The sequence below is a fragment of the Lycium barbarum genome, chromosome 7, assembly GCF_019175385.1.
Source record: "Lycium barbarum isolate Lr01 chromosome 7, ASM1917538v2, whole genome shotgun sequence".
NCBI lineage: Eukaryota > Viridiplantae > Streptophyta > Magnoliopsida > Solanales > Solanaceae > Lycium > Lycium barbarum.
The window spans coordinates 120,430,241-120,453,905 of record NC_083343.1 but is presented as its reverse complement, the minus strand read 5'-3'; the positions used below and the strand labels follow the sequence as shown (position 1 = coordinate 120,453,905).

The window sequence follows — 23,665 nt, the reverse complement described above, 5'->3', positions numbered from 1 at the left end:
TTTTAGCCTTTTTCCCAAAGTAGATGAGCATTTTTGACCCTTTCCCTTTTTTTAAAGCGACGGGACAATTTTCTAATTAAGAAACAAGGTAAATGATTTTTTAATTTGAAAAATGAGAGTATGTAAACGAAAATGACAAATGTGGTCTAGTTGTTAGATGACGAGGGTATATATGAGCAACTTTTTTATTGAGAGTATATAATTGTAAATCGCAATTCCCTTATCTCGTCATACAAAGAGCCCGTTTGGATTGGCTTATAAGTTGGTCAAACCAGCTTATAAGTCATTTTCAACTTAGTTGGGTGTTTGGTAAAATAGAAAACAGCTTAGAGCCTGTTTGGATGGGCTTAAAATAAGCAGCTTATAAGTTGTTTTCAGCTGCTCTAGATAAGCTAAGCCAAATGAGCCCAATTATTTTTTTGGGCTTATTTTATGCACAAAATGACTTTAGGCTGGCCAGCCAAACACTTATAAACCCTGAAAATAGCTTATAAGCAATTTATAAGTCAATCCAAATGGGCTCTTAAATTAAGTTAAAAAGTGCTTAAAATAAGCTAAAATATAAGTTGCTCAACCCCAACTTATTTTTTTGGCTTAAAGATCATTTTGGTTTGACCAACAATTTTACAAAAACAACTTAAATTAAGTTAAAAAGTGCTTAAAATAAGCCAAAATCATAAGTTGCTCAACCCAACTTTTTATTTTTTTTTAATCTAAAAGCCATTTTGATTTGACCAATAACTTTACACTTTTATCTTTTATATTTTCTGTTAATTCTAATACTATCCTTACTTCTTAAAACTCTTCAAGCACTTTTATCCAATCATGTAATTATTTATTTATAAAATAATTTTTAGCACTTAAAAACTAGTTTAAGCACTTAGCTAATGTGGATTAGGTGGAAAAAAAATGGCTTTTAAGTATAAGTGGTTAAAGTAGCTTTTAGGTGAAAAAATGTGGTTAAAGTAGTGTTTTCTTTCCCTTTGTCTTTTTGGTCAACCCAAATTCCACACTACTCGGCCTGCTCCACCAGCTTAGTCGACGCGTGTTGGTCAATTATGGAGTCGGCAGAATCAGCATTGGGGAGCGATATGGGACTGGTGGTGGTCGTTTGCAGTAGTAGTTGGATTGGTGGTGTTGTTTGTGAAGAAGAGATCATCCGAGTAATGTAGTGGTGGTTTCGAATGAGGAGATAGAGGTGGAACCTGGAAAGGTTAAAGTTACGCTGTTTTTTGCTGCTCAAACTGCTACTGCTCAAGGCTTTGCTAAGGTATCTAGTATATGGATACAATCAAAGGGTCAAATCTCTCTATAACGGTGTTGTTTGTTCCAGATACTTTTTTGTTGCTATAGCGAGAGCTTCAAAGTGCTTTTCTGTTCCTTTCACTTTCTTTTCTCTTCTTTACTTATCTTTTCCGAAGTCTTCCTGAAACAGCCTCTCTACCCCCACAAAAGTAAGAGTACGGTCTACGTACATTTTACCCTCTCCATACCCCACTTGTGGGATCACACTAGGTATGTTGTTATTGTTGTAGCGAATGTTGTTATAGAAAACATATACTACTCTCCGTCCCAACTTATGTGAGGTATTTGACTTGACACGGAGTTTGAAAGAAGACTTTTGAAACTTGTGTTCTGAGATGAGCTATAGATATTTGTGTGGCTATAAAATGGATATTATAAAGTTAAGTTGTTTATTAAATATAAAAATGTATCATTCTCTTTGGGACAGACTAAAAAGGTAAGAATGTCCTATAAATTGGGACGGAAGGAGTAGTAATAAAATAACATAACATGAAATATTGGTTCTTAAGAGAAGTTGACCCGCTGTAATGAAATGTTGTTATAGAGAGGTTTGACTGTATACATTCATAAAAAATTTAAACGATGTACTCCCTCTGTTTTATTTTGTTTGTCTGGTTTTGACTTGGCAGGGAGAGTTTAAGAAAGTTAAAAAGACTTTTGAACCTTGTGATCTTAAATTAAAGATACGAAGAATGTATCAAAATGTCTTTTAATCTTGTGGTCTTAAACATGTCACGTGGAAAGCTGGAATTTAAGAGTTGCCAAAAAAGGAAAGAAACATTCTTTTTGAAATTGACTGAAAAAGGAAGTATAACAACAACAACATACCGGTGAAATCCCACAAAGTGGGGTATGGCGAGGGTAGAGTTTACGCAGAACAACAACAACATACTGGTGAAATCCCACAAAGTGGGGTATGGCGAGGGTAGAGTTTACGCAGACCTTAATCCTTCCTTGGGAGGTAGGGAGGCTGTTTCCTGTAGACCCTGGTCTAAAAAAGAAAGTAAGACAAACAAATTGAAATAGAGAGAGATAATTGTTTCTAGGAATGACAATTGATGCAGAGGAAGTAGGGGTGTAATAGGAATGGTGCAGGGTAGAGATATTTTGTTCCCATTAATTTTGGGGTCGAGATGGGGATTGATACCCCTGCCCCATACACCGCCCTAACATGAATCTGAATTTTTGAAAATGCTCTTACATTCAGGACACATTAGTAGGAGTACATATACATATATTTGAACTATCACACTTTTAGTTGTTGATGTATATGGGCTCAGGGCGAGACTATTCATAGCAGGTTGATGCTTTTGCGTTGGATCATTTTCTATATATGAAAAACATATAGTTTAGATATATCCTGATTTGAGAATTGGGGATGAGTTTGATGAAAAACATAAAACACAATGGTGGAACCAAAGACCAATTGGTGTTCCGGAAGATTAGATTTATGTTGAAACCTCTTGCAACTGCGCTTCATGTCACATTTTGTTCTTGCTTTCAGATTTGATGGTCCTGCATGTGTATTGCTGATTCTTGACAAGGCATTTTCCACCATTTCTTGCCAATCAATAGATGAGAAGTCAAATCATTTTTCAATGACCTAAGAAAATTTAACTTAAAGTTACTGATCTCTAAGACTTCAATTGTCATCCCTAAGGCACAGGTCATGATTTAACTCACAACCAGCAGTTTGATTAAAAGTAAGCTATAGCTTGTTGCTGTTGTCCACTTTGATGCGTCTTTTCAATGATCTTTGCCTTTTTCTGCAACCTGCAAATAATCTGAACTGGTTTCAAAGACTTCTGTGATAAATGTTCCTAAAAGGGTGGTGTGTAAGTCCTTGATTTGCTATAATGTAAACTTTTCTTTACCTGGCAGGATTTAGCTGAGGAGGTAAAGGCAAGATACAAGAAAGCCGTTGTGAAAATTGTCGACATGGTAAGTTGAACAGTAGGGTTTTTCTTCTTAATCATGTTATTGGTGAAACTACTGTATTCGCTTCACTGTAGGAGGATTATGCTGCTGATGATGATCAGTATGAAGAAAGCATTTTTCATGGTGGCGACGTAAGGATATGTTCATTTGGACTTTGGCAAAGTTTGACTTTTTGTTTGACTTAAAGAAGCATGTATTTCTTATGTATGGTTGAATTGTTCTTTCTTGCACTGACATTTAGATATGGGGAAGGGGAGCCTACTGACAATGCCGCGAGATTTTACAAATGGTTTACTGAGGTAAGCAATGGGAATCATTTACCTTTTTTCCCTTTGTGAAACTTTATTTGTGTATTCTAAATTTCAAGGGACAAGAATGGGGCTTGTGGCTTCAGCAGCTTTCTTATGGTGTTTTTGGGTTGGGCAATCGGCAATATGAACATTTTAACAAGGTAATATATTAGCTGTTCTTAATAATTTTCTTTTCTTTGTTCCTGTTTTGTCGTCTGACGGAAATCTTTGGAACAGATTGGGGAGGTGATAGATGAAAATCTAAGTCAACGAGGTGTGTATGTGCGACATTTACCACCTGCTTTATGATCTTATGTCTTTGTTGAAATTCCACCTTAGCAGAATCATTTCCATCTAACAAGTTTACACACTGCATTGTATTTCTTTGATGATATTTGCAAATAAGTATAACCTGATGTCTGCAACATAGAAAAAGTATAAAGAGGGAATTTGCTCAAATTGTGATTATTTTGAACTGCCCCGTGAAGTTTTTTTCCATCTTTAGGTGCTTTCATGTGCATAACATGTTTCCTGAATTTCTGTTAAAAAGCTGTTCTCAGCTGATGCACAATTTCCAACTCTTGTATCTATCAGCCTGTGATAATATTGTTTTAATTTGGATAAGGTTATTCCACAGTTTGACTTACATGTTTAGCATGACAGGTGCAAAACGTCTTGTGGCGCTTGGCCTTGGGGATGATGATCAGTGCATTGAAGACGATTTTGGCGCTTGGTAAATTAAATTTCTTACTGACATCCCACTTGATTAGTTTGTTGCAGTACATTCTTTAGTTCCTTTTTGTGTATCTATGAGGTGTTGCTATTAGGCAGTCTGTCTTTTTGATTATTTACCTTGATTTGTTTTATTGAGGCGAGAACGATTGTGGCCAGAATTGAATCCAATACTTAAAGATGAGAATGATGCAAAGCCTGTAGCTACTCCATAGACAGTTACAATTCCTGAGTATCGTTTAGTTATTCATGATTACACTACTACAACTTCCGAGGATAAGCATGCAAGTATGGCTAATGGAAACATCTCATATGATATTCACCATCCATGCAAGTAGGTGTGCGAATGTGATTCTAATTGCTTTGATTTGGAATTTGGCTACGGCTTTCTCATTTTCTTTTACTTCTAGAGTAAATGTTGCTGATCAAAGAGAGCTTTACAGACCCGGGTCTGATCGTTCTTGTATACGCTTGGAATTTAACATATCTGGTACTGGGATTTCGTAAGTTCATTTTGTTTTTCTCTGTTTATTTGGTCACTGTCATATTCATCTGTTACTGTCAAAGTTCTTTTTCTTTTTTTGGAATATTTTATTTAGGTGTTGAATATACGAGTAGCAGAAAAATTCTTCACTTGTTTAGTTCCAACTGAACTGCTCTTGGCTTTTTATTGTCATCTGCAACAGTTTTCATGTATTGCGAGTTCAAATTCGGGTAGACAGGCCTTTGCTGGAGTATGTCAAGCCTATAAATTAGATCTGTTAGAAAGTTGGGTGTTTGTTAGAAGTTACTTTGTTAGTTAGAAGAGTCATCAAGTTAGACGTTGCCCCAACGCACTTGTTGTCAAATTCTATGATCTCGTGACTCGTGACAGACTTAAGTAGCTTATACCTGAAGTTGACCACCTGCCCAAAGTTCTTCTTAATTCTCATAGTTGTATTATTCTTGCCTCATTCTGATGGTACCACTCCCATTTTCGCTGAATATTCCAGTTACACTGTGCCTATCTTTCTTTCTTCTTCATTTTTTTTTGGATAAGTTGCGACACTGTGCCTATCTTAGAGGCCTTTCCTGTTTTGGTTGACCATTCTGGTAGTACTGCCTCTTTTCAGCTAGTTTCCAGCCAATTTTCAGCTACTTTACTGGTGTGATTCCAGTTAATTTTGTCAAGTCTTCCGATGATACAATTCAAGTGACTTTACTTGATTATTCACTATTCTTACAACTAGCTTTGGTAAAATGGGAAGTTAAAGTTAAATTGTTTCCAAATATGGAAATGTGTCATTCTTTTCGGAACAGACTAATAAGGAAATAGTGTCACATAAAATAAAATAGAGGAAGTAGTGAAGTACTAAACGATTATATCATGTACTATTGCAAGATATTTTGTTATTCTTGGGCTAACTGGGTTGAGTTCGAGCCGATCTTCCTATGGCCCATGCTTGGCCTGAAAACATCATAGGCTCACTCTTGGCTCAATTTGTGCCCTCTTGTTGAAGGGGGAACAAGTGAGCTTCAAGCCTAACTCAGCTCAACAGTTCTTCTAGTTTTCGTCCTCTTTCTCCCTTAGATGGAGAAGTGATGTACTGTTTGTCATGCTGCATGTAGGTTTATTGTGTGCATGCTCCTTTAATTGCATATCTGTGCCCAAGCTGCTATAAAAATGATCATATATTAGCTTTACCCATCAAAAAGAATAATAATCATATATTAGCTTTGTTTGTTTTTCATGTTAATTGTTGTCTTCTTTCTCAGATATGAAACTGGAGATCACGTGGGTGTTTATGCTGAAAATCGTGAAGAAACTGTTGAGGAAGCTGCGAGATTATTGGATCAGCCTTTAGACTTATTATTCTCCATTCAGAATGACAAAGAGGATGGTACAGCTTTGGGAGGCTCATTGCTGCCGCCTTTTCCTGGTCCTTGCACTATGCACGCTGCGCTTGCTCATTATGCAGATCTTCTAAGTCCTCCTCGAAAGGTGTTTCTTTGGTACTTGTCAATATTTATTTTAGCAGTTAATATGCATGCCATTAATGGGAACTCTTTTTTTTTTTTTTTTTTTAATTAAGGTCGCACATTGGGCATTTTATTTCATTAAAAGTTAACAGCCCAGTATGGGGCTAAGCCCAACCCGGGAAAAACAACAAAACAAAATGCAAAGAACATGAAAATGGAAACAACACTCCCAATTTAGAAACCCTAGAAACTTCTTCATCTTCTTGTTCATCCATGTCCAAGGTCCAAATTGGTTGCTGCTTGTAGCTGAAACGACTGAGATCAGTAAGTATCCAACTCTTGATTGTATATTTCAGCTTTATTTAGTAATTTTTGAGCCCCATTTTGCTGGTACTGATCCAAATTTCTTGTTTTGTGCCAACTTTGTTGCTGTCTATTCCCCTTCTCGTTGCTGAACTGAGTGTTGATTATTTCACCTCTCTATTCCTCCATTGCCTGAGCTGCTTCCAGATCCCCACATCTGATTTTCAATCTGGTAATTTTTGCTCTCTTCCTTCTTGCTTCTGCATAAACTTGTTCCTCCGGATGTGTTGAAAGTTCTCTCGCTTGATTTGCTGCTTGTATTTGTTAGATTTTCCTCTTCATGTTCATTCAACAGCTTGTCCTTTCCTTGTTTTGAGCTTACTTTGACTTCAATTGAGAATTGGACAGTAGATTGAGCATCTATTGACACTAATACCACACAAAGTCCAACCCTCAATTGATTCAACGTATACTGAAGAACAATTTTACTTGTTTGCCTGCAATGATAGCCTTGATGTGCACTGAATTTGTGATTCAAGAAAGCATTTTCTTTTTGATAAACTTGTTTTTCTTCATGCTTATGTATGTCCTCTCTTTGTGTTCTCCCTTGTGCATAGTCCTGTTTGTATGTACCTGCAAAAAAGAGCATATTGTTAGATAAAAAATTCCTCACTGTTCTCCTCCAATGGATTTGAACATGAGGACTTCCTATATCTCCTTTTCCTCATATCTTCCTCTTCTGCATGGTCTAATTCTTAAGTACGGTTCCTCCAGTTTATCACTATTCACAATTCTCCTGCCTTGAATATTTAGTGCTTGGAAGCTGCTAATTGATATTGACCCTTCATCCAATGCTAAGTTAGCAAGATAATCAGCTACTTTGTTGCCTTCTCTGAAAATATGGGATATAATCAGTCTTTCCTCTCATCAATCCCCATATCTCTTGTACTACACTTATAATCTGCCAGGGCACTTCCCATATCCTTTCCACAACATTTTTAAGCAAAAGAGAGTCTGTTTCAATAAGAACCTTGTCCACTTGCAAAGTCTCTATATACTTAAAGGCCTGTAGAATTGCCATTGCTTCAGCTTGAGTATTGGTCCTAGAATTCCTCACACAAAAACCCCAAGAACTCCCCATTAGAATTCCCCATTAGAATTCCTCACACAAAAACCCCAAGAACTCCTTCCTGGATTACCTCTTGATGCCCCATCAGTATTTGCCTTAACCCATCCATTATCAGGTGGTTTCCATATGACTCTAGTAACCCTGACTGCTGGCTTATATCATTATAAGGTTTCTACCACCATGTTCCACTTATATGGAGCATATTTGAAGTTGTTTCTCCTCACCTTCATGAATAGAACCAATGTGTGCATAATCTGATAGATTAATTTTGCAATGGTCACCTTTCCCCCATGTCTCAATGTGTTCCTCCTCTTCCACAGCTCCCATACAATAATAGAAGGTACAACTTGAAACACATACTTTACATGATTATTTGCTGGAATTTCCCACCAAGAATTAATCAATTGAGTTAGATGTAAGTTCTCAATATTAATTCCTACTGGCCCACAAAAGTATTTCCACACCTGTTGAGCTACAGGGGCATGTAAGAATACATGAGATAAATCTTCTACTTTAGGATAATCACAACAGTAACATCTAGATGGGAATTGCATTCCCCATTTCTTTAAAGTATCATCCAATGGCAACTTAGCTTTCCATAATCTTCATATAAAAAAAGAGATTTTAATAGGCATACCTTTAATCCACATAAATTTATATGCATTGTTGGTTTCCTTTTTCTGTCTCAGCATCTGAAAAGCAGAGCCAACTGTGAATTTTCCCCTAGCTTCATTCCTCCAAATTGGTCTATCCAATTCCTCTGTTTCTTTTGGTGGCAATACACTCTACATAATATATTCCACCAGATCTTGAGAAAGTAGATCTCTTAAAGCTTCTTCATTCCAATGCCCATTTTCTGCTACTTCTTTGACTAAAATTACTGTCAAATCACAATCTAAATTTGGTGGGATGATATGATATAGTGCTCCCAATCCTGTCCAGTTATCCCACCAAAAATAGGAATTACCTTTCTTAAGCAGCCACCAAATATCATGCTCAATTTCATCTCTGCACCTGAGCATCTTCTTCCAAACATAAGTACTGGTCTTAGTTTGAACAATCACAGCATGATCTTTCTTCAGGTATTTATTGGTCATGTAACTCCTCCACAGTGATTGTTTGGTTCTCAAGTTCCACCAGAGTTTAGCAAAAAGACCCTTAGAAATATCTTGTAGACTTCTAAACCCCATTCCCCCTTCTTCATGTGGGTGACACAATACAGTCCAAGTGGCCCAATGTCTACTAGAATTGCCTACTGAGTTACTCCAAAAGAATTTAGCAAACATTCTATGTAACTAAGCTAAAACTCCAGCAGGAGGATCACATGCTGATAACAGATGTACAGGCATACTTTGTAATACATGTTTAATCAGAGTTGTTCTTCCTCCAAAAGATAATAACTTACCAGTCCATGAACTTAATCTCTTCTGTACCTTATCCAATAATTCCTTATAAAAGATATTTTGCCTCCTACTATAATACACTGGAACACCCACAGAAGTAAAGGGAAAATCCTTTTTAGGAATATTGGTGATTTGAGAAAACCTGCTCTACCAGTCCTTGAGAAATCTGGTGATGCACAGCACTTTTGGACTTGTTAATCTTCTGACCACTCATTTCCTCATATGTTGTCAAAGTATCCATCACCAGTTTTAATGAGACTCTATCTACAGAGGTAAAGATAATAGTGTCATCAGCATAGGCTAAATGATTTACATATGGGCTCCACTTTGGCATTCCATATTCTTTGTATCCATTCACCTGATGAAGTGCATTTAATGATCTAGAAAGAGATTCTGCAGTCAAAATAAATAGGGTGGGTGATAAAGGATCTCCCTGTTTCACCCCTCTACTAGACTTGAAAAAACCTTGAGGTTGCCCATTAACTAGTACAAAGTACCAGTTATTTGAGACTATTCTGTACACCATATCAATCAGCAATTCTCCAAATCCCATCTTCCTCAATACTTTTGTCAAAAAAAGCCATGAAACTCTATCATAAGCAGTGTTATCAAAGGCGCGCTTAAGCCCTGAAGCGAGGCTCAAAACATGTTGAGCGCTTCGCCTCGCTTTATGTGCGCTTCAGTGTCATCATCAAGGCTCTAAGACATACTTTTCCTTGCCAATTAGCCTCTCTTGAAGAGATGACACCAGATAATTGATATTTCACTCTATCGTTATGTTTTTACAATTTGTTTGTCCATATATGTGTTATCCAAGCTTCTTATTATTTGTCTTGGGATAAGCACACACACACACACACACACACACATATATATATTATTTTGCACATTGCGCCTTTTTTCATTAAAGCCCACGCTTTATTTGCGCTTTGCGCTTAAAGCCCCAGCCGACTTTAGAGTTTTTTTGCACTTTTCGCTTTTGATAACACTGATCATAAGCCTTAGCCATATCAAGCTTTATAACAACATTGGCTGGCTTTCCCCTAATTCTGATATCATGGACTATTTCCTGTACTAGCAAGATGTTCTCCACTATGCTTCTTCCTTTCACAAAACCAGATTGTTGTGGAGAAATCAGGGTTGGTAGTTAATCCACCAATCTATCATGAATGATCCTGGAGAACACCTTACTGGTGAAATTACTCAGGCTAATAGACATGGCCTCATGTCTGAAAAAGTAGTGATTTCTTTCTTCTTAGGGATCAACACCAAGTTAGTACTTGTAATGTATCTGGGAAGCTCATGACGACAGAAAAAGGATATCACCATTTTTGTCAAGTCCTTACCAATAATATCCCAGCAAGCCTGATAAAACTTTCCAGTGTACCCATCAGGTCCTCCACTATTGTCTGCATTAAGGCTAAAAACTGCCTTTTTAACCTCCTCTTCTTCTGGGAATTCATGGATTTTGACATTCTGGTCATCTGTAATCATCTTTGGTATGTGTTTCAAACTAGCAAAATCAGTAGGAATATTTTCTTCTCCGAATTGATCAGCATAAAATCTGATTGCTTCTTTAGCAATATCTTCCTCTGATTCCAGCCAGACACCCATAGGATCTTGAATCCTTTGTAGCTTCAGCCTTCCTCTTTTTCCATTAACATGGGCATGGAAAAATTTGGTGTTTCTATCTCCATCAGCAAACCATTGCATACCTGCTTTTTGTTTCCAGAATTTTTCTTCAATTGCATAGAACCTTATAAGTTCAGCTTGCACTTTCTGAAGTCTCTCTATTCATGCTGGAAGGTTGCTGTTCAAATTCCTGTTCATGCACCTGCACTACCTCCTCTAAGGTAGCAATTTGCCTGAAGATGTCACCATAAGTTTCCGTGCTCCACTTGGACAATGCCTTACTTACCATGAAGTCACTGATGACAAGGGACTGATCAAGGATGGCATCCTTGACTTTTATCAGAATCTTTACAAGGAAGCAGAACCATGGAGACCCTCAATCAACTTTGAGAACCTTTCCACCATCAGTCCGGAGGAAATGGTGGAGATGGAAACCCCCTTTAGTGAACTTGAGGTCCTTACAACCCTAAAATCCTGTGCCCCAGATAAAGCACCAGGCCCTGATGGCTTCACCATGGCTTTCTTTCAGAAATCCTGGAGCTTTATCAAAGCTGATATTATGGGAGCTTTCAATTTTTCCCACCAAAACTGTCAAATGGTGAAGTCCTGCAATGCATCCTTCATTGCTCTCATACCAAAGAAGAAAGGTGCAATAGAACTTAGGGATTTCAGACCAATCAGCCTGATAGGTAGTGTCTACAAGCTGGTGGCCAAAGTTCTAGCTGAAAGGTTGAAAAAGGTGATGTGCAAGTTGGTTTCAGGGCAACAAAGTGCTTTCATGAAGAATAGGCAAATCACTGATGCTTCTCTGATTGCAAATGAGGTTCTTGATTGGAAACTGAAAAGTGGGGAAACTGGCATTCTTTGCAAGTTGGATATAGAGAAGGCTTTTGATCAATTAAATTGGACCTATTTAATTGAACTTTTAAAGAAGATGGGCTTTGGGAATAGGTGGATATTTTTTTGTATCTCTACTGTAAAATACTCAGTCCTAGTAAACAGAAGTCCAGTTGGTTTTTTCTCTCCACAAAAGGGTCTCAGGCAGGGAGACCCACTCTCCCCTTTCTTGTTTATTTTGGCTATGGAGGGGCTAACTCAGTTGCTGGAAAGGGCCAAGGAACTCCAATGGATCCAGGGATTTCATGTGGGCAGAGATCCCATCACCTCTCTCACAGTATCTATCTACTTTATGCAGATGATACTTTGATCTTTTGTGGAGCAGACAGTCAGCAAGTGAAGTACCTCGACATCACTCTGATGGTATTTGAATCAATCTCTGGACTGCACATTAACATGCTAAAAAGCAAAATCTTTCCAGTCAATGAAGTTCCCAACCTAGAAGCTCTGGCAGAAATCTTAAGTTGCAATACTGATTCTCTACCTACCACTTATCTGGGATTACCTCTTGGGGCCAAGTTCAAGTCTATTGAAATCTGGAATGGAGTTATTGAAAGAATGGAGAAGAGGCTTGCTACATGGCAGATGCAATACCTTTCTCTCGGAGGTAGAGTCACTCTTATTAATAGTGTATTGGACAGCATTCCTACTTACGTTATGTCCCTCTTCCCTATGCCTAGTTCAGTCACTAAGCAAATTGACAGACTTAGAAGAAAGTTCCTATGGGAAGGAAACAGTCAAACCCACAAAATCTCTCTAGTCGAATGGCAAAAAGTGACTGTTCCAACGGCCATAGGAGGGTTAGGGATCAGAGATTTGAAGCTGCACAATAAGGGATTGTTAATGAAGTGGCTATGGAGATATGGGCAACCTGAGGCTGGTTACTGGAAAGACATCATATTAGCCAAGTATGGTGCCCAAAATCACTGGAGCGCTAACAGAAACAGAGAACCACATGGTGTAGGGGTTTGGAAGCACATCAACAACTTTCAAGAGGATTTTTTTTCAAAAAATCTCCTTCAAGGCGGGCAATGGTCTCCACATTTGTTGATTTGGTATTAATGATTAAGATTGAGATGTTGATTTGATATTGATAATTAAGATTGATAGCTTAATTTTAGGAATATATTGTATTGATGTAAATGATTAGGAATTGATTGTGTAATATTGTCTTTCCTTATTTAGTCTTAGAACTCATGTATAAGTACCCATTCTTATGGATTGTATATTCATTTAGAAATACAAGAAGCCCTTTCTTCTTGCTAAAAATCTTCATGGTATCAGAGCCATTGCTGCCTTTTTGAGGTGAGTTTTCTCCCTCGCAGCACTAGGGTTCCGTGTTTTATCAAAGAGGTCGAGTTTTTCTCTCTTTGTGGCTGTCCGCGCAAAAAACTCCTCCCGTTCAGTTCGTTTCTGGATTATTTTTCTCTGTTGGGGTTGTTGGAACATTCTGAGCCTATCCCTATCAGTTTTGTTTTTTTCCGATCACCGGAATTAGGATTCCGGCGATTTTTTTCTGGATTTTGTTTTTTCAGTTCTCGGGTCGTAGGCCTATTCTAACCCTTCCCATCTAGATAATATGGGTGACACTACTTCTGGAGAGACTTTGTCTCAAGATGAAGTTCAACATCTTCACCGTCTTCTGAACAAACCTGACTCTTCTAGTGTTGCTAGCCCCAATTATGTGCAGTCAGGTATTGCTTTTAATGCTCAGCTTAATTGTTGAATTATTGTATTATGTCAGAATAGCCAATGGCTCCCTAGCCCCTGTCTCTGGAACAGGTTCAATGTTTTGTACTCCTGATATTACCTTATCATCCATTCTTCATGTGCCTGATTTTCCTATTAATTTATTATCTGTTAGCGCTATCACCAAAGAACTAAACTGTAGTGTCAGATTCTTTCCTGATTATTGTGTTTTTGAAGACCTTCATACAAGGAAAAAGATTGGCAGTGGTAGATTGCATGATGGCTTATATTTGATCGATGGAACTCGAGACTCTGGTCAGGCCTTTTTTGTTGGAAATAAGGATGTCAACCGAGAAATAATACAGTGACATAGACGGTTGGGACACCCATCTTTTTTTGCTTTAAAAAAATTATACCCTGGTTTATTTTCTAGAACTGAGTTTGAATCTTTGTCTTGTGATGCATGTAAATATGCCAAGCACACTAAAAACTCTTATCCTCTGAGTGACAATAAAAGCACAATTCCCTTTTCGACTATTCATTCTGATGTCTGGGGTCCTACTCAAACACTTTCTTTATCTGGTAGTCGATGTTTTGTTACTTTTATCGATTGTTGCACTAGAATGACATGGGTATATCTGTTAAAAGCCAAAAGTGAAGTTTTCTCCTGTTTTAAGTCATTTCATAAGATGATTTGTACTCAGTTTGAGGCTAAGATAAAGATATTTCGAACTGACAATGGCACAGAATACATGGATAAAACTTTTGGAGCTTACTTGGAGTCTTTTGGGATAATCCATCAAACTAGTTGTCCTTATACTAGTGCACAAAATGGGGTTCCTGAAAGAAAAAATAGGCATTTGTTAGAAGTAGCAAGATCCCTTTTGTTTACCATGAATCTGCCAAAGCCTTACTGGGGGGATGCCATTCTAGTAGCTGTCTACCTCATCAATAGAATGCCACTTAAAACTCTTAATTTTCGGAGTCCTTTAGAAGCTTTAAAGGGTAAAAATGACTATACTGTTCCTCCAAAGATATTTGGGTGTGTTTGCTTTGTTCACGCTAGGAACTCTGGAAAACTTGAACCTAGAGCTTTTAAATGTGTCTTTATTGGGTATTCTCCAACACAGAAAGGGTACAAATGTTATCACCCTCCCTCTAGGAGATTCTTTGTCAGTATGGATGTTACCTTTCGGGAATCTGAGCCCTATTTCAGTATTACACCATCACCTCTTCAGGGGGAAAATTATAAGGAAGAAGAGATGGTTTTTCCTAGTTCTATTGTTGAAACTACTGCCACAAAGGAAAGTGAAATTGGAGAAAGAATTCAGGGGGAGACTATTGAAACTACTGCCATAAGAGAAAGTGAAATTGGAGAAAGAATTCAGGGGGAGACTGTTGGGCGTTTGGATAGGCCTGATTTGATAACTTACTCAAGGAGAAATAGAGTAGAAGAAGTCATCATGCAACCTGCCGAAGCCGAACCTTCTTCTTCTGGTGAGTTATCTATACTTCCTAATGAGTTAGATTTGCCTATTGCTCACAGGAAAGGAGTCAGATCTTGCACTAAACACCCTTTATCCAACTTCGTTTCCTATAATTCTTTATCTCCCTCCTATAGAGCCTTTGTCTTGTCTATTTCTTCTGTGTCTATTCCCCAGAATTGGAGGGAAGCTTTTGCAGATTCTAAGTGGAAGCAAGCTATGATGGAAGAAATGAAGGCTTTATCAAAGAATGAGACTTGGGAACTTGTCGCATCACCACCAGACAAGAAGTTGGTTGGTTGCAAATGGGTCTTCACTGTAAAACATAAAGCTGATGGTTCCATTGAAAGGTTCAAAGCAAGATTGGTGGCTAAAGGATTCACTCAGACTTTTGGAGTGGATTATCAAGAGACATTTGCTCCTGTTGCAAAAATGAATACTATTAGAATTCTTCTATCTTGTGCAGCTAATCTTGACTGGGACTTGCAACAGTTTGATGTGAAGAATGCATTTCTTCATGGAGACTTAGAAGAAGGGGTGTACATGGAGATTCCTCCTGGTTTTGGTACTGAACAAAGTCAAGGAAAGGTATGCAGACTGAAGAAAGCCTTGTACGGATTGAAGCAATCTCCTAGAGCTTGGTTTGACAGATTCTATAAAGCAATGATCTCCTTTGGTTACCAACAAAGCAATGCGGATCACACCCTCTTTATACGACATTTAAAGGGTAAACTCACTCTTCTCATAGTTTATGTTGATGACATAGTAATGACAGGAGATGACAAAGAGGAGATGACCCGATTGAAGAGGTTGTTGGCACAGGAATTTGAGATCAAGGATCTAGGAAAATTGCAGTACTTCTTAGGAATTGAAGTTGCTAGATCAAAAAGAGGAATCTTTATTTCTCAAAGAAAGTATATTCTGGATCTCTTGAAAGAAACAGGTATGACAGGTTGCAAACCAGCAGAATCACCCATTGAAAGCAATCACAAACTACAAAGCGGAGTTGGAAAGTCAGTTGATAAAGAGAGATATCAGAGGCTGGTTGGAAGACTCATTTATCTCTCTCACACCAGACCAGACATAGCCTATTCAGTCAGCCTAGTGAGTCAGTTTATGCATGATCCTCGAGATCCTCATATGCAAGCTGTCTTTCACATTTTGCGGTATCTGAAGTCTGCTCCAGGAAAAGGTCTACTTTACTCCAGACATGGTCACCTCCAAATAGAAGCCTTTACCGATGCAGATTGGGCTGGATCTTTAGATGACAGAAGGTCTACATCCGGTTACTGTACACTCGTAGGAGGAAACTTGGTCACTTGGAGAAGCAAGAAGCAAAGTATAGTTGCTAGATCAAGTGCGGAGGCAGAATATAGAGCTATGGCCCAGGGTGTTTGCGAACTTTTGTGGTTACAAAAGTTACTAGAAGAATTGAGATTGTCTGAAAAAAGGAAACTTTCCTTGTATTGTGACAACAAGGCTGCAATCAGTATAGCTCGAAATCCAGTCCAGCATGACCGAACAAAGCACGTTGAAATTGATCGACACTTCATCAAAGAAAAAGTCACGGGTGGTGTCTTGAGTTTATTCCACGTGTCATCAGAAAAACAACTAGCTGATGTGTTTACTAAAGGCCTCAACAAACGGACTTTTCATACACTGGTTTGCAAGTTGGGCATGTGCGACATCTTTGCACCAACTTGAGGGGGAGTGTTGATTTGGTATTAATGATTAAGATTGAGATGTTGATTTGATATTGATGATTAAGATTGATAGCTTAATTTTAGGAATATATTGTATTGATGTAAATGATTAGGAATTAATTGTGTAATATTGTCTTTCCTTATTTAGTCTTAGAACTCATGTATAAGTACCCATTCTTATGGATTGTATATTCATTTAGAAATACAAGAAGCCCTTTCTTCTTGCTAAAAATCTTCAACATTAAATTCTGGGAAGATTTATGGCTAGGTGAATCTACTCTTAAAATTGCCTTTCCAAGGTTATACCGGATAGCAAGCAATAGAGATGCCTCCATTGCACAATATAGGGAAGGCGAGCCCTATTTTTAGAAGAAATCTCCAAGACTGGGAAATCAATGACCTCCTACAGCTCTTGGGTGCTCTCGAAAACTACATATTAGCTGAGGCACCTGACAGGATCATATGGGGCAATTCAAAGAAGGGGGAATACACTGTGAAACAGTGCTACGAGATTGGGTGTTCTGAGAATTGTTTGCTTGAAAATTGGTCTTGGAAGCATGTTTGGAGGACTAGGCAGCCTCTGAAAGTCAGTTGTTTCACCTGGACAGCTTTAAAAGGGGCTTGCCTGACCCGAGACAACCTCAGAAGGAGAGGCATCATTCTTATCAACAGATGCCATCTATGCTATCAGACCAATGAGACTGTGAATCACCTATTTTTGCACTGCCCAGTGACTGCTGCTGTCTGGCACTTCTTTTTCTCATTGTTTGGTCTTAGTTGGGTTATGCCTTCTTCTATTAAAGATGCTTTTGAAAGCTGGATATTATGGAGAGTTGAAAAATCCATCAAAAGGATCTGGAGAATGATCCCAGCAGCCATCTTCTGGTGTGTTTGGAAAGAAAGAAACAATAGATGCTTTGATGGAAAATCAACTCCCACCAGTTCTTTGAAAGGAATCTGCTTAGTTAGTTTGTTTAGTTGACATTTCCATACTCCTGTAAACAGTGTTGATAACTTTTTGGATTTTGTTGGCTCCTTGACCCTTATTTAGCAGAGTTTCGAAGGTAGCACAGGTTTAGACTGTTTGCACAGGTTTTTGCTCATCAATCTAGCTTCATGCAGCTCTATGTTTGAAGCTTAGATTTGTCTCTGTAACTTTGCATCTACTTGATGCCTTTACTAATGGAATTTGTTTACTTTACCAAAAAAAAGCCGACCTTATATTCCAAATAAGTGAGCTATTCATTGAGAATTAGTCTTGGCATAGGCTTTCCTTGTCAGTACACCTCCACCTGTTTTAGGAGGCACACTTTTATCCCTAACTTTATTCTGTTTTCCCTCCTTTCTTGTCTTGTTCGTCTGCTTAGGAGAGATATCCCCTTTATTGTGCCCCTCCAACTATGTTGCTCGGACCCTTCACTTTTGCCGCCGTACCCGTGTCCGACACGACACGACACGGGTTTGGGTACGGAATTCGTGTCGGATCCGGTCAATAGAGATCGGATACTTTGACCGAAATTCATGACCAAATTAAAGAAAAATTTTGAGATTATGATTTCTCAAGATAACAAAAAGTAGAGATTTGAAGACATGAGATGGCATACCTTCAATATTATGTAGAAAATTTAACTAGTTTCTCGGAGCACGCAGTCTAGCACCTAGTAGAATGGAAGATTGAATCACATGTCTGGTACAAACTACATGTAGGTGCTTCCACAAAAAGCTCTCATAATCTAGGCATATTCTTGTAGATATATTATTAGAATTTTGAATTATTTTTGCCGAATCCCCGCACCCGTATCCGTACCCGGATCCGTACCCACGAATCTTAAAATTTAGATCATGCCGAGTCCGACCTCTAGATCCATACCCGTATCCGACACCCGCACCAGAGTCCGAGCAACATAGCCCTCCAATATGAGTGAAGTATTTTCTACCTCATTATCATCTCCAATATCCACCTCCCTCTCAACTGTTACATCTTGTTTTAAACTCTCCCCTTGAATGTTAGTATCATGGACTTCACCTGTTTCCTGCCCCAGCTGGTTCCCATTTTGATAATCTCTTTTTTCATCATCTGCTGGCTCTGATTTGCTACAAGCTGTATCCTTATACCCCTCTTGACTATCTGCAACTGCTGATATTTCTGTATCTATTGAATTTGCAGGTTTTTCAGATGTTACAGGCTGCTGCTCAGTCTCATCCTCAACATGAGATTCTTCAGGTAATTTATCTTCATGTTCATCAGCAACTTTTTGTTCCCCTTCCACAGATATGCTATCATGCGCTGGTTGGATTACTTCATGTTCCTCTAAAACTTGTTGCTTATTTGTCTGCACTTGCTCTTTCATTACATCAACCCCTATCTCTGTGATTGCTCTTTCTGAATCTTGAGTGGCTGCATCTTGAGTGGCTGCTGTACTGCCTTCCTGCTTATCCTTTTCCTCTATTCTTTCCTGTATTTGCTGGTTTCCATTTGACTTGCTTGTTGGATCTATCATTGTCCTCATGTTCCTCATTTAGATCTATTAAAGTTTCATATTTATTACTTGTGCTAGTAACTGCTTCATTCTTCTGACCAGCCTTTTCCCCTTTTTTGTTGTTGAACTCTCTATTGTCTTTCACTGCATTCCAATTTCCTGGGTTCCTCAAAATTTTCCCACTAGATAACATCCTGGCTGAGTGATTATATTGATTATACTGATTGTTGAATCCCTTATTTCTTTGTTTCTCTTTCTCCTTGTTCTTGCGATTGCCATCTCTTTTGCTATTTTGTTGCATCTGCTTGTCACTGTTATTGGCCTGATTCTGATGTTGTTGACTTTGTTGAGTAACTACTTTCTCCTTGCCTTTACTAGCTTTTCCTTTACTGTTTTCCTTTGTTTCTTTGGTATCAGTTGATCCAGCATTGTATTGTTCTCCTTCCCCATTCTCTTCTTCAGCCCCATATTGTGCTAATTCAGGATTTATAACTCTACAGTCATCTTCATTATGGCCCTGTAGTTTACATTCAGTGCAATACTTAGGAAGATAGTCATAATGAATTTGCACATCAACAGTCCTAACAGCCCCTGAAGTTTCATTTTCAATGTCCATCCTTATAGACTTTGGTAAATCTGCTAATAAATCCACTAACACCTTTACCCTAGCACAACTAGGTCTGGTTTTATTGATAGCGGCAGCATCCAGGTGTATAGGGATTCCCACTGCTGATGCAAGAGTGAACAGAGATTCCTTAACAAAATAGGTAGGCAATAAATTAGGAAATGAGATCCAGGCCATCGCTTAGGATGAGAGAGAAGAGAGATTTTAAAGGAGAATGACACAGACATAACATACTACTCCTCTTAATGGGAACTCTAAATATGTGCTTTCAGGCTTCTTTGATTGCATTAGCTGCTCATGCGACCGAACCTAGAGAAGCAGAAAGGCTTAGATTCTTGGCATCTCCACAGGGCAAGGTGACTACTTTTTGAAAATGCTCTTCACGTCATATTAGTCACCACCCATTTATTTGAAACTTTTTCGTGGTTTTGGATAAAAATCCATACACATAAGTCGGTACATTAATATGTGTTCTATTTTCTTTCATTCAGGGTGAGTACTCTCAATGGGTTCTTGCTAGTCAACGAAGTCTTCTTGAAGTGATGGCTGAATTTCCTTCGGCCAGACCACCTATTGGTTTATTTTTTGCAGCAGTCGCCCCTCGTTTACCCCCACGTTATTATTCTATCTCATCATCTCCCAGGTGGATATCTCATCCCAACACTTTGGCAAATGGAATTTATCACGTCCCCAGAAAACAATAGCATGTACTACTTGACCGAACTTTGTTGATGTATGATGGATGACCCTCTTTTCTTTGTCATCTGTGTAGATTTGCTCCTGATAGAGTTCATGTGACCTGTGCTCTAGTTTATGGTCCAAGTCCCACTGGTCGAATTCACAAAGGAGTATGTTCAACCTGGATGAAGGTATTAAACAAATCCTATGCATGCAACCGATATTTATCCCATTCATAAGCATATTTCCAGCAGATTGCAGTTCTAAGTACTATTGGTACATTCTGATTTACTATGAATTTATCTAGTCAATATGTCTGATCCCGCCTACAAGACATCCTTACGTTGATATTTGATTTTAGGATTTCATTTATGAGGAGGAGCTTAACACTTTTGTGGATCAAGGTATAATTTCAGAGCTGATAGTTGCATTTTCAAGGGAAGGGTCACAGAAGGTGTATGTTCAACATAAGATGACGGAAAAAGTAAGCATGTTGTTAATAACTTGTTCTGCATACGTCAAATTCAATGTACAGTTAATGCAATTCTTAACTTTTTGCAGGCCTCCCAGTTATGGAGTTTAATCTCCCAGGAAGGATATCTATATGTATGTGGAGATGCAAAAGGGATGGCCAGAGATGTACATCGTACACTACATACCATAGTCCAGGAGCAGGTATTATGACCCCTCACTCTCTTATTTGGGGTGCGTGCATGCGTGATGTTATTTTTTGAAGCTTTACCTGTAAATCAAGTATCTGCACTATATTTTGGTCCTCATGCAGAGGATTTTAATCTATATTTAATAGTTGATGATTTGACTTGAATTAGCGCCTATTTACTGTATAGTTCTTGTAGTTCTTAGTTGGCAATTGTCCATTTTATGGTGACAAAAACACAAGCTTTCTCAACTTGTCTATGTTATCTACCAACCTCACAACAAAATCGAATATCTGGTGTGCATTTGAGGCTGTTGATTGTACCAAATACTTAAATGCACCCAAGGGTGTGACCTAGTGGTCAATGAAGTGGGTTCAGAACCATGAGCTCTCAGGTTTAAACACCAACATAGATAAAAACACAAGGTGATTTCTTCACATCTGTCCTATCTTGGGTGAAAATTACCTGATGCTTGTTGCTGGTGGGAGGTGGCAGGTATCCGTCGAATTAGTTGAAGTGTGCGCAAGCTGATCCGGACACCACAGTTATCCAAAAAAGAATCTTAAATTTGTCAATAGTCTTATTCTTCCTGTTACATTTGTGATTCGTTCTGATTGATAATATTTGTGTCAAATCTAATCCAGGAAATGGTTGACTCAACCAAAGCAGAGGCCATTGTTAAGAAACTTCAGATGGATGGAAGATATCTGAGGGATGTCTGGTGATCATTAAGGCACATTCTGTCTACACCCAACCAATTTTGTTCCTTTTTTTATTTTTTTTATTCTTTAACTTGTAGACGCTTGGTGAGTTCCCTTCAGTTGATTTAGTTCGAGCAGGCAATGGCTATAAACGGCCAATACACAAGGTCTGGATTCTTTGCAACGTCTAATTTCCGTCCACTCGTCGGCTATTTCCTGTTTTAGTGGAGTGGACACAAGTTAACTTTACATTTGTACCGTCCTTTGTAAGAGATTCATAGTCTACATAGAAATTGTTATATTAGTTGGCTAACACAAGTAACACAACTCCAAAGCATACTGTAACCTATATAGAAGGCTTTTTGAATGAATAGCTACACAAAAGAAAGCAGATATGATAAATGTGTTTGTGCACATCGTCTTCCTGCTGCTTTAAAAAATCAAGGGAATTCTGGTGCACTTCATTATCTCCATTTGTTAATTTATATTTGCTGTGATTACTCAACAAATTAGCATCGAGGAAGATTTTCGTTTTCCACTTCTTATTGTGTTGTTTGCCCAGAGAAAGCTTAATATTTTACTACTACACATTTGATGCTAATTCAGGATATCTTTAATTCTCCTCATTTCTCCATGTTTTTTCACTTAAACTTTATAGTCGTACAAAAGTACTATATTAGAAAAGTAAAGTGGAACCTAGAAAGTTAATTTTGGACTTGGAAAGATTCCTATCTGTAACCAACTTAATGGCTTTATTTATGGGAAAAAAGGGGTTTTTGCTTACGGTTAATGTAAACGATGACAGATTCTGTAATATGCTACAGCTTTCTCTTTACAAAAAAGGGTATTGCGTAGACTTCACGTCAGAGATGTCTTTAGGATAATTCATCAGATGGCAGAGCCTACCAATTAGGAGAGTTTTTGTTTTGTATTTGGCAATAAACTGTGAAATATTGCCATTAACCAACAAAAATAACACAAGCAAAGAGCATCTAGAGCCTGAGTGCCTAGACTGCTAGATCTCAAGAACAAACAAAAAAGCCAACAACCTAGCTAATTACAAAGTTTATCTATCAAGAGTTGGCTCCTCCTAGCCTTCTTAGAATTCCTTAACCATTCAATCCTTTCTCTAATTTCTTTTTGTATTTGAGCTACTACAAACCCAGTATTTACATTTGTATGCCCGAACACCTTCCAATTTCTGGCTTGCCATGTGTAATATATCATTGCACCCCATAAGCTTGCTATCACTTCCTTCTTGAATAGTTTCCATTTCCTGCTTTTTACCCATTGCAATACTAGCTTTGCCTTTGCTTTTTTGATCTGCACTCAACTCCAGGTATTCAGTGCCTCTCTTACCTCAGTAATCCATTTGCATTCATTAAACAGATGGTTGTGTGTCTCTTGAGCCTGGTCATCACAAAGACAGCAACAACTGTCATCAACATGGAAGTTCAATCTATTCATTCTTTCTTTGGTTAACAGCCTATCCTGATAGGCAAGCCACACTACCACTCTTTGTCTTGGCAGCATCACAGTACTCCAAATGAGATCAGCTTCATTCAACTTTGTCAAGGTTCCTAACATAGCCATATAGCTGCAGCTGATTGAGTATTCTCCTTTAGGTGTCAGTTTATATTTTCCTCTATAGTACGAGTTCATCATTATCCCTTTTAAGTGCATTCAACTTCTTCCAATACCAGCTACAGTCCTGTGGGACTACATGATTCCAAACATCCCCAGTTCTTTTCATATAAATGGTATTAACCCATTTCACCCATACAACATCCTTTTTATTTGCTATTTACCATAATAATTTTCCCACTGATGCCATATTCCATTTACTACGGCTTTTGATATTCAAACCTCCATTTACTACAAGTACAATTTTAGTTATAAGACTTTTTTCACATAAAACATTGAAAAAAAATGTATTTGGCTCCTCTCCATTAAACATTTTCTCCATTTCTTCAAGTACACATTTGGATGAGTGACACTTGTCATATTTAAAAATTTGAAGGCCTAAATTAAATTAATCAATAAACATCTTAACCATAG

The 23,665-nt window shown here is 38.1% G+C and overlaps 2 protein-coding genes across 6 annotated transcripts; both read left to right on the top strand.

The window, feature by feature from the left end:
- The first annotated feature begins 975 nt into the window (after window positions 1-975).
- LOC132604019 (NADPH--cytochrome P450 reductase-like) lies at window positions 976-22,074 on the top strand. 5 transcript variants are annotated; one of them, XM_060317331.1, is made up of 18 exons: window positions 976-1,270; window positions 3,187-3,246; window positions 3,318-3,374; window positions 3,485-3,542; window positions 3,611-3,694; window positions 3,771-3,807; window positions 4,197-4,266; window positions 6,021-6,246; window positions 6,338-6,548; window positions 6,686-6,759; window positions 13,515-13,653; window positions 18,632-18,688; window positions 19,842-19,925; window positions 20,061-20,212; window positions 20,342-20,438; window positions 20,609-20,731; window positions 20,809-20,922; window positions 21,551-22,074. In XM_060317331.1, the coding sequence occupies exons 12-18, from the start codon at window positions 18,641-18,643 to the stop codon at window positions 21,629-21,631; spliced, it is 699 nt and encodes a 232-aa protein (XP_060173314.1). In that variant the 5' UTR covers window positions 976-1,270; window positions 3,187-3,246; window positions 3,318-3,374; window positions 3,485-3,542; window positions 3,611-3,694; window positions 3,771-3,807; window positions 4,197-4,266; window positions 6,021-6,246; window positions 6,338-6,548; window positions 6,686-6,759; window positions 13,515-13,653; window positions 18,632-18,640; the 3' UTR covers window positions 21,632-22,074. The 5 variants fall into 5 exon arrangements, with proteins under 5 accessions (XP_060173314.1, XP_060173313.1, XP_060173316.1 ...); XM_060317330.1 differs by lacking the exon at window positions 13,515-13,653 and having other exon boundaries at window positions 977-1,270; XM_060317333.1 differs by lacking the exons at window positions 976-1,270; window positions 3,187-3,246; window positions 3,318-3,374; ... (5 more) ...; window positions 6,338-6,548; window positions 19,842-19,925 and having other exon boundaries at window positions 6,620-6,759.
- On the top strand, window positions 1,059-6,679 carry LOC132601839 (NADPH--cytochrome P450 reductase-like). Its single transcript, XM_060314899.1, has 12 exons — window positions 1,059-1,163; window positions 1,935-1,999; window positions 2,810-2,849; window positions 3,187-3,246; window positions 3,318-3,343; window positions 3,485-3,542; window positions 3,611-3,694; window positions 4,094-4,266; window positions 4,405-4,465; window positions 4,865-5,025; window positions 6,021-6,246; window positions 6,581-6,679. The coding sequence occupies exons 1-12, from the start codon at window positions 1,059-1,061 to the stop codon at window positions 6,677-6,679; spliced, it is 1,158 nt and encodes a 385-aa protein (XP_060170882.1).
- Window positions 22,075-23,665: the final 1,591 nt, after the last annotated feature.

Bases quoted from the DNA above. Each gene is read 5' to 3' on its own strand.
- LOC132601839 (XM_060314899.1), top strand. From the start codon at position 1,059: ATGGAGTCGGCAGAATCAGCATTGGGGAGCGATATGGGACTGGTGGTG. The intron at 3,695-4,093 runs GTAATATATTAG...AGCTGTTCTCAG, and splicing joins AATATGAACATTTTAACAAG to CTGATGCACAATTTCCAACT. The intron at 4,466-4,864 runs GTAGCTACTCCA...TATTTTATTTAG, and splicing joins ATGAGAATGATGCAAAGCCT to GTGTTGAATATACGAGTAGC.
- LOC132604019 (XM_060317331.1), top strand. From the start codon at position 18,641: ATGTTACAGGCTGCTGCTCAGTCTCATCCTCAACATGAGATTCTTCAG. The intron at 20,732-20,808 runs GTAAGCATGTTG...AACTTTTTGCAG, and splicing joins AACATAAGATGACGGAAAAA to GCCTCCCAGTTATGGAGTTT. The intron at 20,923-21,550 runs GTATTATGACCC...AATCTAATCCAG, and splicing joins ATACCATAGTCCAGGAGCAG to GAAATGGTTGACTCAACCAA.